The sequence below is a fragment of the Scyliorhinus torazame genome, chromosome 1, assembly GCF_047496885.1.
Source record: "Scyliorhinus torazame isolate Kashiwa2021f chromosome 1, sScyTor2.1, whole genome shotgun sequence".
Taxonomy (NCBI): Eukaryota; Metazoa; Chordata; class Chondrichthyes; order Carcharhiniformes; family Scyliorhinidae; genus Scyliorhinus; species Scyliorhinus torazame.
The window spans coordinates 247,650,129-247,666,266 of NC_092707.1; the positions used below are offsets into that span (position 1 = coordinate 247,650,129).

Sequence of the window (16,138 nt, forward strand, 5' to 3'; positions counted from 1 at the left end):
GCTTTATCACAGTAAGGACACAAAACTTATGGGAATGTGAGTTGTGAGGAGGATGCAAAGAGGCTTCAAGGAGATTTAGACAGGCTAAGTGAGTCGGCAAGGACATGGCAGGTGGAGTACAATGTGGAAAATGTGAAGTTCTTCATTTTGGTAGGAGAAACAGTTGTATAGTATTTCTTCAATGGGGAGAAATTGGGAAGTATTGATGCCCAAAGGGAGCTGGAGTTCTTGTTCATAAGTCACTGAAAGCCAACATGTTAGTGAAAGCAATTAGGAAGGCAAATGGTATGTTAACCTTTATTGCAAGGTTTTGCCTGGGTGAGACTACACCTTGGCGAGACCAGTTTTGGTCTTCTTACCTAAGAAAGGATATACTAATCATAGAGGGGGTGCAATTAAGGTTCACCAGACTAATCCATGGGATGGTGGAATTTCCTATGAGGAGACTTGAGGAGTATTCTCTAGTGTTTAGAAGAATGAGCGGTGATCTAATTGAAGTGTACAAAATTTTTACAGGGTTTAACAGTGTGGGTACAGGAAGGATGTTTACCCGGTTGAGAGTCTAGAACCAGAGGGCAAAATCTCATAAGACGTAGGCAACTTAGGATCGAGATGAGGAGACATTTCTTCACTTAGAGAGTGGTGGATCTCTGGAATTCTCTGCGGAGGCTCACTCATTGAGTATTTTCAAAGCAGTGGTCATTAGATTTCTAAATACCAATGATATCAAGGCACATGACGATAGGGCGGGAAGTTGGTGTTGAGGTAGAAGATCAGCCATGATCTAGTTAAATGCAAATCAAGCTCAAAGGCCGTATGGCCCCCTCTTGTTCCTCTGCTCCTAACACACCAATTCTGAACCCACTGAGACCCCAACCTCCAGCACAAAGCAATCTCGCAGACAATAATTCAGCTCATTCACAGGCACCCATTGACACATTCTTCACAAGGCAGAAGGCCACTTAGCAGGCAACAGGCAAAAATAGGGAGTTCAGAGTAATGGATCTCTGAAATAAACATGATTCATAAATATGACAATGCAACGGTGTTAAACACCAAACTGAATACTCTTGTGCAACAGTTAATAATTTTTCCACCTTTTTCTATTCCTCCTACATGCTTCAGTAGAGCTAGAGGCAGGCTGCTCATATCTTTGTTTTGACAGCTTAGATGTTCTCCGCCAACTTCTTCTGAGTTTTGGCCACTGTGAGACCCTTGTCAAACATTGCCTCACTTGCACTTGTGCAAGGGCAGAGTCTACCATCCAGACAGGAGGCAGCAGGTGGGGCTCTGAATGGTGGGGAGGCAATGGTAAAACGTGGAAGCACTTTGAGCAAAGTCCCAATACCATCTCCATCTTCCCACTCATGAACCACCTGCACGTTTATGTTAACTATGAGCTGCAGGACATTTTTTTGGACTTCACAGAGGTTCTGAATGGCGAAGGTGAGGCTTTTGCATTCTTCAATAAGGTCATTTCTGCAGGCCATTGTGAAGGTCCGCATGCAATCAGTTACCTGCTGTGTCTGGTTCTCCATGCAGGTGGTCGCGCTTTCCATGGACGAGAGAACACAAAGCTAAAGTGATTTGCAAAACAAGCAAATGTGATATGAGAAGTCATTTTCACACGAATGGTTTGGGTCTGAAATGCACTACCTGGAGGCATTTAAGAAGGCATTAGGTGAGTATTTGATTAGAAACAATGTACAGGGGTATGGGAAAAAGGCATGGGAACGGCACTTGGGGAACGATTCAATGGCCACACTGCGCCAGAAAAGCAGCTCGCCACGGTGCAGCATGGTCGTTGAAAGGTGGGAGACCCCGCTCGCGACACATTGCGATGTTAATCCCATTCACAATGGGTGTGATGACTTTTTGGCAAATCTGCATATTAGAGCGAGGCAGTAAGCCTCATTCTAATGTGCAGATTCCTGAGTATCTGAGGCTTTGGGATTCAACCCCTTCACCTCAGAGACCTTGGGTGAGTGCCGATCAACACTGCTCCCCACAGACTTCCGGGTGCGGCGATGACCAGCTAAGTCACACGTTTCAGCAGCTCCCGGTGGAACGGACTTTTGGGCTCTTAATAGGAGCCCCATCGGCAATTTTAACGGCAAATAACACTGTGCGGTAATCCAGAAGGGAATCCCCCCTGGACACGGATAGAAAAAAGAGAGGAAAGTAGCCGGATTGCGGTGGATCTTCAAGAACAGCGGCCAGGAAGGCAGGCACAAAGCAAGATGGCGTCGGAAGGAGGCAGTTTAATATGGGGCCCTGACCAACAAGAGTTCCTGCGGCGTTGCGTAGATGAACTCAAAAAGGAGATGAAGAAGGAGCTGTTGGCCCCGATATTACAAGCGATTGAGGGGCTAAAGGAGGAGCAAAAGACCCAGGAACAGGAGCTTCAGGTCGTGAAGGCAAAGGCTGTGAGAATGAGGACGACATACAGGGCCTGGTGGTGAAAACGGAGATCCACGAGGCACAACACAAAAGATGTGTGGAAAGACTGGAGGTGCTGGAGAACAATGCGAGGAGGAAGAACTTAAGGATTCTTGGTCTTCCCGAAGGTGCAGAAGGGGCGGACGTCGGGGCATATGTGAGCACGATGCTGCATTCGTCAATGGGATCGGAGGCCCCGACGGGTCCGCTGGAGGTGGAGGGAGCCTATCGGGTTATGGCGCGAAGACCGAGGGCTGGAGAAATTCCTCGAGCAATAGTTGTGAGATTTCTCCGATACAAGGACAGAGAGATGGTCCTCAGATGGGCCAAGAAAACTCGGAACAGTAGGTGGGAGAATGCGGTGATCCGCGTGTATCAAGATTGGAGTGCGGAGGTGGCGAGAAGGAGGGCAAGCTTTAATCGGGCCAAGGCAGTGTTGCATAAAAGGAAGGTCAAATTCGGAATGTTGCAACCGGCAAGACTGTGGGTCACACATCGAGGGAAACACCACTATTTCGAAACGGCAGACGAGGCGTGGACATTTATTGTCGAGGAGAAGCTGGAGTGAGCGGGCCAGAAAAAGAACGTTTGGGACAAAAGTGGGGGGGTGAATTTGTGGGATGAAGGGGGGAAAAGGGGGAAGAGAGGACTTCCCAGATTGTTAAACCTGCGACCCTGTAACTTCTCTCTCTTCCCCATGTCGTGGGGGAGGGGGTGAGGGAGGATGAGGAGCTGTGGGCGCCGGCCATTGGGGGCGGGGCCAAAAGGGGAAGCGCGGGCTTTGTTCCCGCGCTATGGTAATCATGGCGGGAACAGGGAAGCAGGAAGGAGGGGGCCTCGCACAGTGTGAGCCGAGGTCACGGGGGAAGCCGAGGTCGGCCAGAGTTTGCTGACTTCTGGGAGCAACAGGGGGGGGTGCAATTACGCTAGCTTGGGATCTAGCGGGGAGCGGGGGGGTTAACTGGGTTGCTGCTGCTGGGGAGAAGGGGGAGCTGGTATGGGACGGGGGGTCGGGTCGGGGCGGGGGGGGCACCGCCTGGGGGGGATATAGCTACGTGGGAACCGGGTGAGGAGCTGGATTGAAAAAGGAAATGGGTAGTCGTCAAGGGGGGGGGTAAAGAGCCCCCCAACCCGGTTGATCACGTGGCATGTGAGAGGGCTGAACTGGCCGATTAAGAGGGCACGGGTACTCGCACACCTAAAGAAACTTAAGGCAGATGTGGTTATGCTTCAGGAAACGCATCTGAAGCTGACAGACCAGGTTAGACTTCGCAAAGGATGGGTGGGGCAGGTGTTTCATTCGGGGCTAGATGCAAAAAACAGGGGGGTGGCCATACTAGTGGGGAAGCGGGTAATGTTTGAGGCAAAGACTATAGTGGCGGATAGTGGGGGCAGATACGTGATGGTGAGTGGCAAACTGCAAGGGGAGGCGGTGGTATTAGTGAACGTGTATGCCCCGAACTGGGATGATGCCAATTTTATGAGGCGTATGTTAGGACGAATCCCGGACCTAGAAGTGGGGAAGTTGGTAATGGGTGGAGACTTTAATACGGTGCTGGACCCAGGGCTGGACAGATCGAGGTCCAGGACCGGAAGGAGGCCGGCTGCAGCTAGGGTGCTTAAGGATTTTATGGTGCAGATGGGAGGAGTAGATCCCTGGAGATTTAGTAGACCTAGGAGTAAGGAGTTTTCGTTTTTCTCCTATGTACATAAAGTATTTTCACGAATAGATTTTTTTGTTTTGGGAAGGGCACTGATCCCAAAGGTGACGGGGACGGAGTACACGGCTATAGCCATCTCGGATCATGCTCCACACTGGGTGGACCTGGAGATAGGGGAAGAAAAACAACAGCTTCCACCCTGGAGAATGGACATGGGATTATTGGCAGATGAGGGGGTGTGTTTAAGGGTGAGGGGGTGTATTGAAAGATACTTGGAAATTAATGATAATGGGGAGGTACAGGTGGGAGTGGTCTGGGAGGCGCTGAAGGCAGTGGTTAGAGGGGAGCTGATATCTATTAGGGCAAATAAAGGAAAGCAGGAGGGTAGGGAAAGGGAGCGGTTGTTGAAAGAACTGCTGAGGGTGGACAGACAATACGCGGAGGCACCGAAGGAGGGACTATACAGGGAAAGACAAAGGCTACATGTAGAATTTGACTTGTTGACTACGGGTAAGGCAGAGGCACAATGGAGGAAGGCACAGGGTGTACAGTACGAATATGGGGAGAAGGCGAGTAGGTTGTTGGCCCACCAACTGAGGAAAAGGGGAGCAGCGAGGGAGATGGGGGGGGTGAGAGATGAGGAGGGAGAGATGGAGCGGGGAGCGGAGAGAGTGAATGGAGTGTTCAAGGCATTTTATGAAAGACTATATGAAGCGCAGCCCCCGGACGGGAAGGAGAGAATGATGTGCTTTCTGGATCAGCTGGAATTTCCTAAGGTGGAGGAACAGGAGAGAGTGGGGCAGGGAGCACAGATTGAGACAGAGGAAGTAGTGAAAGGGATTGGAAGCATGCAGGCGGGGAAGGCCCCGGGACCAGACGGATTCCCAGTTGAATTCTATAAGAAATATCTGGACTTGCTGGCCCCGCTACTGATGAGAACCTTTAATGAGGTGAGGGAAAGGGGGCAGCTGCCCCCGACTATGTCAGAGGCAACGATATCGCTCCTCCTAAAGAAGGAAAAAGACCCGCTGCAATGCGGGTCATACAGGCCCGTTTCCCTCCTGAATGTGGATGCTAAGATTCTGGCCAAGGTAATGGCAATGAGGATAGAGGATTGTGTCCCGGGGGTGGTCCATGAGGACCAAACTGGGTTTGTGAAGGGGAGACAGCTAAATACAAATATACGGAGGCTGCTAGGGGTAATGATGATGCCCCCACCAGAGGGGGGAGCGGAGATAGTGGTGGCGATGGATGCCGAGAAAGCATTTGATAGAGTGGAGTGGGATTATTTGTGGGAGCTGCTGAGGAGATTTGGCTTTGGGGACGGGTATATCAGGTGGGTACAGTTGCTGTATAGGGCCCCGATGGCGAGCGTGGTCACGAATGGACGGGGGTCTGACTATTTTCGGCTCCATAGAGGGACGAGGCAGGGATGTCCTCTGTCCCAGTTATTGTTTGCATTGGCGATTGAACCCCTGGCCATGGCACTGAGGGGTTCCAGGAAGTGGAGGGGAGTACTTAGGGGGGGAGAAGAACACCAGGTATCTCTGTATGCGGATGATTTGTTGCTATATGTGGCGGACCCGGCGGAGGGGATGCCAGAGATAATGCGGATACTTGGGGAGTTTGGGGATTTTTCAGGGTATAAACTGAACATGGGGAAAAGTGAGCTATTTGTGGTGCATCCGGGGGAGCAGAGCAGAGAGATAGAGGATTTACCGTTGAGGAAGGTAACAAGGGACTTCCGGTACCTGGGGATCCAGATAGCCAAGAATTGGGGTACATTACATAGGCTTAATTAAACACGGTTGGTGGAACAGATGGAGGAGGATTTCAAGAGATGGGACATGGTGTCCCTGTCATTGGCAGGTAGGGTGCAGGCGGTTAAAATGGTGGTCCTCCCGAGATTCCTTTTTGTGTTCCAATGCCTCCCGGTGGTGATCACGAAGGCTTTTTTCAAAAGAATTGAGAAGAGCATTATGAGTTTTGTGTGGGCTGGGAAGACCCCGAGAGTGAGGCGGGGATTCTTGCAGAGTAGTAGGGACAGGGGGGGGCTGGCACTACCGAGCCTAAGTGAGTACTACTGGGCCGCCAATGTTTCAATGGTGTGTAAGTGGATAGGAGAAGGAGAGGGCGTCCTGCAGGGGGACTAGCCTGCAATCAATGGTGACGGCGCCGTTGCCGTTCTCACCAAAGAAATACACCACAAGCCCGGTGGTGGTGGCTACATTGAAAATTTGGGGGCAGTGGAGATGGCATAGGGGAGGGACGGGAGCTTCGGTGCGGTCCCCGATAAGAAACTATCATAGGTTTGTTCCGGGGAGAATGGATGGGGGATTTGGAGCATGGTAAAGTAGTACACTGGGGTAGTACAATTAAGAGATCTATTTGTAGATGGGACGTTTGCTAGTCTGGGAGCGCTGACGGAGAAATATGGGTTGCCCCAAGGGAATGCATTTCGGTATATGCAATTGAGGGCTTTTGCGAGGCAACAGGTGAGGGAATTCCCGCAGCTCCCGACGCAGGAAGTGCAGGATAGAGTGATCTCAGAGACATGGGTGGGGGACGGTAAGGTGGCGGACATATACAGGGAAATGAGGGACGAGGGGGAGATCATGGTAGATGAGCTGAAAGGGAAATGGGAAGAAGAACTGGGGGAGGAGATTGAGGAGGGGCTGTGGGCTGATGCCCTACGTAGGGCAAACTCATCGTCCTCGTGTGCCAGGCTAAGCCTGATACAATTTAAGGTGCTACACAGGGTGCATATGACTGGAGCACGGCTTAGTAAATTTTGGGGGGTAGAGGATAGGTGTGCGAGATGCTCAAGAGGCCCAGCGAATCACACCCACATGTTCTGGTCATGCCCGGCACTACAGGGGTTCTGGGTGGGGGTGGCAAAGGTGCTTTCGAAGGTGGTGGGGGTCCGGGTCGCACCAAGCTGGGGGTTGGCTATATTTGGGGTTGCAGAAGAGCCGGGAGTGCAGGAGGCGAGAGAGGCTGACGTGTTGGCCTTTGCGTCCCTTGTAGCCCGGCGCAGGATATTGTTAATGTGGAAGGAAGCCAAACCCCCGGGGATGGAGACCTGGATAAACGATATGGCAGGGTTCATAAAGTTAGAACGGATTAAGTTCGTGTTAAGGGGTTCGGCTCAGGGGTTCACCAGGCGGTGGCAACCGTTCGTCGACTACCTCACAGAAAGATAGAGGGAATGGAAAAGAAGTAGCTAACAGCAGCAACCCAGGGGGGACGGGGGGGGGGGGAATTGGACGGACTCTCAGGGATGTTATTATATATGCATAGGTATTTGGTATATGTACTTGTATATTGGATTGTTGGATTGTATTTTTGGAGAGTATTTATTTTGGACAAGGCAGTTGCCATTTAGTTTTGTTTTTGTTTATATATTACTTATTTATCTGTTTAAAATCTGTTTAAAACTGGCCACGGTTATTTATATTGCTTTATTGTTGTGTAAAAGAAACACTACGTATTGTTATGTTTGGCCAAAAAACTTGTATAAAATATATTTTTTTTAAAACACTGCTCCCCACAAATGGGGACCAGATGGAACGGCACTCGTGGGGGTCTCTCAGGGGATCGGAGGTCTCCAGCTGCATGCCCTTTGGGCAGGGTGGTGTCCTGACACTGCTGGTGCCACCTGGGTACCTTGGCAGTGCCAGCCTGGCAGTGCCACCTGGGCACCCTGGCACTACCAAGAGGCCCAGGTGGCACTGTCAGCTGGCATCGGCACTGGCAGGTTGGCACTGTCAAGCTGGCATTTTTTGGGCGCGATCAGGCCAGGGTTGCTCAGTGTGGGTGTTGGGGGGGTAGGGGATGTGGGGGGGCTAGGGCCCTTCTATAGTGCATTTGGATTGGCGGGGGGGGGGGGGGGGGGCGAATGTCGGAGATTGTTTCGGGGGCCTCAGAGATTGGGACGCCATTTGTAAATGGGGAGTTTCGCAATGAGGAATTCCGGCGAGCGGAGCTTCCCTCTGTCCAAAACGGGCTATGTGTGGCTTTGGCCGTGCGTTCCCCATTCAAGCCCCTTATTTAATGTGAGTCACGCTGAATAGCAATGTGTTTTTCAGCACTGCAAGTGCTGGGAAACACGCGACTAAACTCACTCGCTAGGGGACTTTGTTCCCTTTTGGGAGAATCTCACGCTAAGTCATGTTGCCCGTTTGGAGAGCAGGTGCAGATACCATGGGCCAAATGGCCTCTTCTGCACCATAACAATTCTGTGATTGTGTGTAATTTGAATATCAGCTTGAATGCTTAAGACATCATAATACTCTTACTAGAAACAGACTCCTTCAATCTTTCTCCAATCGTGCGAACCTGGAAAAGCTGACAAAACCTCCCACATTTTCTAATGCTGTTCCAGAGCAGTTCTCTTCATCGAAGGCCTCAGGGCTCTCTCTCAGCTCTGCTTCATGTGTTCTCCTGGCAGGGACTCACCACAGTTGTACCTGTTTCCACTACTTTATTCCCTCCATCACCTGTTCCTTCTTACACATGATGTGCGCTTCACCATTTGACAACCAAACCATCTGTCTTGACCATGCCACCAAGGCATGTGTATCTGAGCCGGCGGAGAGTGCGCATGAGTTCTGTGACAGTGCAGATAGAATGATTTCCTCTCAGAGGTCTTCGTCCTTCTCCCGCAACCTCGTCTTTCCTGAGACAATTGAGGACTTGCGGAAAATGAAAGAATTCTCTTACTCTGTCATTTCTAAATCATCATTCGGCAGGTCATCATATTTTCCCACCAGGGCAGCACGGTGGCAGAATGGTTAGAACTGCTGTCTCACGGCGCTGCGGTCCCAGGTTCGATCCCAGCTCTGGGTCACTGTCCATGTGGAGTTTGCACATTCTCCCCGTGTTTGCGTGGGTTTCGCACCCACAACCCAAAGATGTGCAGGATAGGTGGATTGGCCACGCTAAATTGCCCCTTAATTGGAAAAAATGAATTGGGCACTCTAAATTCATAATTTAAAAAAAATCATATTTCCTCACCAACAGAATGAAGGCTACAGACAAACAAGGGGGTAGACCGCAATCACACCAGGATACAAAAGCGGGGAACAAGAAACAACTCCTACCGTTAAGCGACAGGGATCCTAGTGAAACCCGACAAACTGTTCTGAAAATCGAACATTGTTGTACAAATGCAAATACTATCCAGCGTTAGAGCTCCAAGTCATGGCTGTGGTGACAAGGAGGGCCCAAGGATGGCCACTCAAACCTATGTCATTCTACGCTACCTTTTTTTTTTTTAAACCATTTTTTTTTCTCTTGTTTACTCTGTAACGTTATTTGAAATACCAATAAAAATATTTTGAAAATTGAAATAAAATCCAGGCATGGTGGTGGAGTGGTTAGCACTGCTGCCTCACGCCGCTGAGGATCCGGCTTCGATTCCACCCCTGGGTCACTGTCCGTGTGAGTTTGCACATTCTTCCTATGTCTGTGTAGGTTTCACTCCACAACCTAAAGATGTACAGATTAGGTGAATTGGCCACGCTAAATTGCCTCTTAATTGGAAACTCTAAATTTATTTAAAAATAGAAATAAAATCCTCTGCTAAGTACTCTGAACCTGATGTAGCTCTAATCTAAAATTATATGAGAACAACATTGTGAGTATAGTCCATGTAGAAATTCAGGAGAATCTTTGCAATCACTGTTTGTAGCAAAGATATGTGGCACAAACAAACATGCTGATTTCAGCAGGTCAAAAAGAGACATTGGTAATTGGGGAAGGGAATCAGAAAAAAAAATTCAACCCAGTAAAAGAACATTTTGCATAGCAGAATGGAATTATACTTTACTGCTGCCAACTACCATTTGGAGCACAACTTTTTGACTTACCATAACTTTCTTCATTGGGAAAGATGACATGAACATTTAGAACTTCAGGAATTGCTTAAAGGTAAAGAGAATTGTGATCTTGTTTAACATTTTTACTTTTATAGCTGTAGAAGTATTAAACATTTTTTGTTTATTCTTCAGAATTTGACTTACATTAAAAGATAAAACTGATATTTTGTGAATCAACCATCCGTGTTTTCACTGATATCATTATTTCAACCCATATTTCTGCTTGCCTGTGTTGCACATCGAAAATTTGCATTTTCCATATAAACAACTTGGCCTGGTGTGGATGAGGGGAAGGATATTTCCTCTGTACATTGTGTGTGTAAAAAAAACCTGTAAATCTGTTCTTTATAAACATGTTTACCAGAGTTTGAACTTGTGACTTTCATAGTCTGCATCAAGCACATTTACTCACTGGCTAAATTTAACAAGTCTTTTGTTTGGAGGAACAGCCAAAAACCTTACATAGTGCTGGTGCCATAGAGTAATATGTTTGTACCATTTGTACCCACACTAATTACACTGTACCATGGAGTTATAGGTGAATTTGCTGGCAGAAAGAAGTACCAAGTGGAAGTAATTTGTTTCTACAAAGTAGAAGTGGTAAAATGGGATTGAAGCTAGAAAGGGATTTAGAAATAAAGACAAATAAATTTGAATTTTGATAATTGAGAAACAGAATGGCCATTGGATGTTGGCCAGGTGATGGATTAGTGGGGCTTGGTGTAGGATAGAATGTGGGTGGTGAGATTTTGGACCAGATAGAAATTTGTACATGGAAGAGCTTGGGAAGCAGCTAATGAGGATGCTCCAGAAATAAAGATGAGATAACGAAAGCATGAGTAATGTGATGTAGTTGAAGTCAGGGTGAAGGTGGACAATGTTATGGAGGGTGAAGCTTGATAAAGGATTTGAAGCTTGATTCTGGATAGATAAGGCCAGAATAAACCAATACAGTCCTCTAGCCACTTTCAGTGTGTCAAACAGGGAAGCAGAATTGTGCACCGTTTGCTTCAACCTGAGTGATAAAATGGCAATGGAAATAGCAGTAGGAGCTAAGTAAGGGCAGAAAGCTTTTAGCAACAGGCTAATAAGATTGCTTTGGTTTTCTTGATGTTCAACTGCAGAAAGTTGAATCATAGTTACAAAGTAATTTAACATCTTTATCCAAATGTATCTTGTTGTATTGATCAAACTGTGGATGTCAGTGCAGAAGAATGGATTGCTTTTCTACTTTTTGCACTAATGTCTCTATTGAGTACCGTCAGATCAGCACGAGTTAAATATAAACTCCCCAAACTCTCACTAGCTCAGCAAACTAAGGGGTAGTATGAATTATTCTATTTCAGTTTCTTATTTTTAGGAGGTGAGGGGGTCTATTTCAGTTTCTAGTCAGACGTATAGCCCATCGGAGCTGTGAGGCTGACAATTTAAAAAAATTATTTAATGGATTGTGAGTGTCACTGACAAGGCCAGCATTTGTTGCCCATCCCTAATTACCCTTGGATTCAGTGGCTTTCTAGACCATTTCAGAGGGCAATTAAAAGTCATCCACATTGCTGTGTGGCCGGAGTTACATATAGACCAGACCAGCTGAGGACGGCAGATTTTCTTCCCTAAAAGATATTAGTGATGGGTTTTACAACAGTTGTTGACAGTTGACATAGCCACCATTACAGTACTAAGATTCTATATTTAATATTTGAATTTAAATTCCACCAGCTGTCTTGGTGAGATTTGAGCCTGTGTCCCCAGAGCATGGACTTCTGGACTACTAGTCCAGTACTATTACCACAATGTCACCATCTAGTCATTTTGTGCTGTGACATCATGCAGACTTGGAGCTGAATTGATCCTTCTCAATTTGATTTAACTTGAGAGACAGGAGAAGCAAGCCCAGATTAAGAGGAGGATCTCAGGTACCACCCATACCTTGGTCAGGATATTTCTGATGGCGGAGTTTTCCTTTCCGCCATCCAAGCAGTTGACGGAAAACACATTGCTGCCTATACTGCCTGCCCCACAGTCATTTAACGCTCCAGGGATTGTTAATTGGCTAGAGGTGGAACTTCCGCCCCTCACTCAAGAGGGTGAGCCACCTCAGAGAACAGCTGGCCAATTGGCCAGCAGCTCTAGTCCCAGCAACACCAGGAGCTGCAGTGGCCAGGAGTGGGACTGCAAGCAATCCTCAGAGTCTAGGTTTTAAAAGTCTAGGACCAGGTAAATTTAGGGGATCCTAGGGCAGTGAGTGGAGCTGAGGTCTAGTGGGGCGGGCAGAGGGAGGTGAGAGTGTTGGTGGAGAGACCAGGGCGGAGGAACACTTGCAGCGGCCAAATCTTTTTAGGTGGGGATACAGGTGCCCGATGTTAAAACAAAGCCATTGATGGAGGAGCCATATCCTCACCCTGCCATCGGAGACCGGAACAGGATCATTTTTAGCTTGTCTCGATCATACCCATCCCATCATAAAATTGTGGCGAGGTTGGTACACGCGAGAGCCCACTGGGAAGGCCATTGGAAGAATTATATGACCATCCCTGCCTGCAAACCTGCCAGCAGAGAACATAAAGTTTTGACCCTCGTATCTAAATATATTTTAAATTCTATTAAAAAAACAACAATTAAATAAATAGTAGTTCATCTAATTCATTCACCTTTGCTTGAAGTGTTCAAGTTTGCTGAGTTGGGATGAACAAATAATTCTCCAGTTTTAAAAAGAAAGGTATTGAATTAAGTATTAATAAGAGCAAGAAATTCTGAAGAACACTTACTTGTTTTTTCTATTAGTTGAGTTTTCTTTTTTGGTTTTACTATAAGACAGCAAACATGGAAGTTAGTGGCAATTGGAAATACAGTCACATGATACCTTTGCACAAGGGGCTGGATTTTATGCTTTCCCCATTGGTGGGTTTGGTGACGGGGAAGGCATTTAATCGGATGGGATAGTGGCAGGTGGTTACTCTGCCATCTTCCCATCTCCACTCCCTAAGTCCGTAGCAGGAAGCCCATGGATGGCCTACCTGCCCCATCACTAATGATGATTAAGATAATGAGAAATACGAATGGGGTAGGCCATTTAGCCCATTGAGCCTGCTCCTCCATACAATAAGATCATGGTTGACCTGATTGTGATCTTACCTCTATTTTCCTGCCTGTCCCCCATAACTTTTGATTCCCTTGTAGATCAAGAATTTGGCGTTGGGAAAGGGGGAGCCCGCTGAGAGCCCTTGCTGCCATCCCTCCCTTCACCCATGATCGGCACCCAGTGAATCCCCTCCCACATCACTTAACACTGGCCTGTGCACTCAATAGGAGTCATTTCAGCAACAGCCACCATTGGTGCTGCCGAGCAAAAGATCTGTCAGTCGCTGTTGACCTGTTAATTGCCAAGAGAAATGCAGGTCTCATTGGCTTGACCCTTGTCGCCGTCATAGAATTTCCCTCAAGAAGTGGAAAACAGTTTGTTTTATCCAGTCAAAAATAGTGGGCAAGTCTTTGTTTTTAATTTAGAATATCCGATTCTTTTTTTCCAATTAAGGGGCAATTTACCTTCCCTGCACATCTTTTTGGTTTGTGGGGATGAGACCCACGCAGAAACGGGGAGAATCTGCAAACTCCACATGGACAGTGACCCGAACACAGGTCTTCAGCGCCGTGAGGCAGCAGTGCTACCACTGTGCCGCCATGCTGTCCTAATAGTGGACAAGTCTAACAAAATCTATTGCATTGTATGGGCATTATTAACAATATAATTGTTTTTGGGCAGCATGTCGGCACAGTGGTTAGCACTGCTGCCTCATGGCACTGAGGACCCGGGTTCCATCCCAGCCCCAGGTCACTGGCCGTGTGGAGTTTGCACATTGTCCCCGTGTCTGCGTGGGTCTCACCCCCACAACCAAAAAGACGTGCACGGTAGGTGAATTGGCCACGCTAAATTGCCCCTTAATTGGAAAAAAAAGAATTGGGTACACTATATTTATTTTTAAAAAATAACGGTCGCATAGTGTTTAGCACAGTTGTTTCACAGCTCCAGGGTCCCAGGTTCGATTCCCGGCTTGGGTCACTGTCTGTGCAGAGTTTGCACTTTCTCCCCGTGTCTGTGTGGGTTTCCTCCGGGTGCCCCGGTTTCCTCCCACAGTCCAAAGATGTGCAGGTTAGCTGGATTGGCCATGCTAAATTGCCCTTAGTGTTCAAAAAGGTTAGGTGAGGTTACTGGGTTACGGTGGAGGTGTGGGCTTAGGTAGGGTGCTCTTTCCAAGGGCCGGTGCAGACTCGATGGGCCGAATGGCCTTCTTCTGCAGTGTAAATTCTATGATTCTATCATTCATTACAATTCATGTTATGTAAGAACTTAAGACCATAGGAGCAACAGTAAGTCATAGAGTTCATTGAGTCTGCTCCACCATTCAATAAGGTCCTGTCTGCACATCAATTAAATTTTTCTTCTCTAAATCCATATTCCGTGACTCCCTTCGTGCCCAAAATTCTATTTCAGTCTTGAGTGTACTCATTGACTGAGCATCCACAGCCATATGGGGTAGAAAATTCCAAAGATGCTTAACCCTTTGAGTGAAGTGGTTTATCCACATCGCAGCCAATCCCTTATTCTGAGACTATGGCTTTTAGTTTAATATTCTCCGGTCATGGGAGACAGCCTTTTAGCATCTACCCTGTAAAATCACCAGAGAAAAATGTCTCCTGAAAAACAGCAGATTTGTCAAACATGTTTTCCCTTTCAGAAAATTGTACTGACTTTGTCAAATCATAGTGATTTTTCAAGCAATTTTCCAGGAGAAATGTAGTGATTACATCAAGTCCAAATTATTGAATCTGACCCACGAACATTACTTTTTGGTTTCACGCACGCAATCTCCCCCGAAGCCTCCATGCCTTGCCTTCATGGAAACCGTCGTTACATTAAAAATAGAAACATAAAAAAATAGGAACTGGAGCCTGCCATTCAGCCCCTCAAACCTGATCTGCCATTAAATATGATCATGGCTGCTCATCTCAATGCCATACCGCCTTCTGAACTTTGCCACTCGCCTGAAGTATGGTGACCCTCAGGTTAAATCTCCACCAGCCAGCTCTCAAAGGGAAGAGCAGCCTAAGAAGGTCCTCTGGGACTGTGGCGGCATCTACATTTATCCAATCTATGTTTGATCTCCCCAGTATAGAGGCTGCATTATGAACAGCACATACAGTCTACTAATTTAAAAAAGGGGAAGTGAATCACTATTTAATGTAGAAAGGCTGTTTGATGGTAGATGCAGAGGATGTAAAAGGACAGGTTTCCTCTCCTGCACTTGCACGGGGAGGGGCAGTGGGAGGGAGAGACGATTATCGAGGTGATTAAAGAGGACCAGGGTGTCATGGAGGGAGGAGTACCTTCGGAATACTGAAAGGGAAGGGGAAAATGTATTTGGTGGTGGCGTTACACTGGTGGTGGTGGAAATGACGGAGGGATGATCCATTGTACGTGGAGGCCGGTAGGGTGGAAGGTGAGGACTGTGAGAACCACATTCTAGTTCTGGGAGGGAGAAGTGTTGAGAGCAGTGAAACCCTAAAAGGGCCCTGTTAACCGTGGTAGAATGGAATCCTCGATTGAGGATAAAGAAAGACATATTGAAAACACTAATATAGAAGGTCAGAAACATTAAGTGAGCGGATAGTAGCACAGTGGTTAGCACTGTTGCTTCACAGCGCCAGGGTCACAGGTTTGATTCCTGACTTGGGTCACTGCCTGTGCAGAGTCTGCACATTCTCCCCATATCTGAGTGGGTTTCCTCCGGGAGCTCTGGTTTCCTCCCACAAGTCCCGAAAGATGTGCTGTTAGGTAATTTGGACATTCTCAATTCTCCCTCTGTGTACCCAAACAGGCGGCGGATTGACTGAATATAAAGGATGCACCATTTTACTCCAAGTCGTACACTGTCATTGCCAAGGAGGAGAACAGTGTGACTTTGCAGTCACCAGAAGGAGTACTGTATGATAAAAATTCTTCATGTGTTAAAATACATCACGGTACAAAGTCACAGCAGCAGATGAACCAGATGGAGGAGCTGAGGCGAAGTTGACATCCAGCAATCCAGAAGTCTAAGTCAACAATGCTGATGCCAAGCAGACAGCTTGCTATCCAGGGGAAAATATCAGTTCCAGAGG

At 47.4% G+C, this 16,138-nt stretch overlaps 1 protein-coding gene across 2 annotated transcripts in view; it reads right to left on the reverse strand.

The window, feature by feature from the left end:
• The window catches only part of morn2 (MORN repeat containing 2), a 129,181-nt gene that overhangs the window by 111,311 nt on the left and 1,732 nt on the right, over positions 1-16,138 (reverse strand). Inside the window, exons 2-3 of one of the 2 annotated variants that reach the window (XM_072504312.1) lie at positions 12,748-12,786; positions 9,971-10,024 (exon numbers count right to left, since the gene is read on the reverse strand). In XM_072504312.1, coding sequence (XP_072360413.1) covers positions 9,971-10,024; positions 12,748-12,786 — 93 coding nt within the window. The remainder of the gene's footprint in view (positions 1-9,970; positions 10,025-12,747; positions 12,787-16,138) is intronic. The other variant, XM_072504317.1, reaches the window with a different exon arrangement.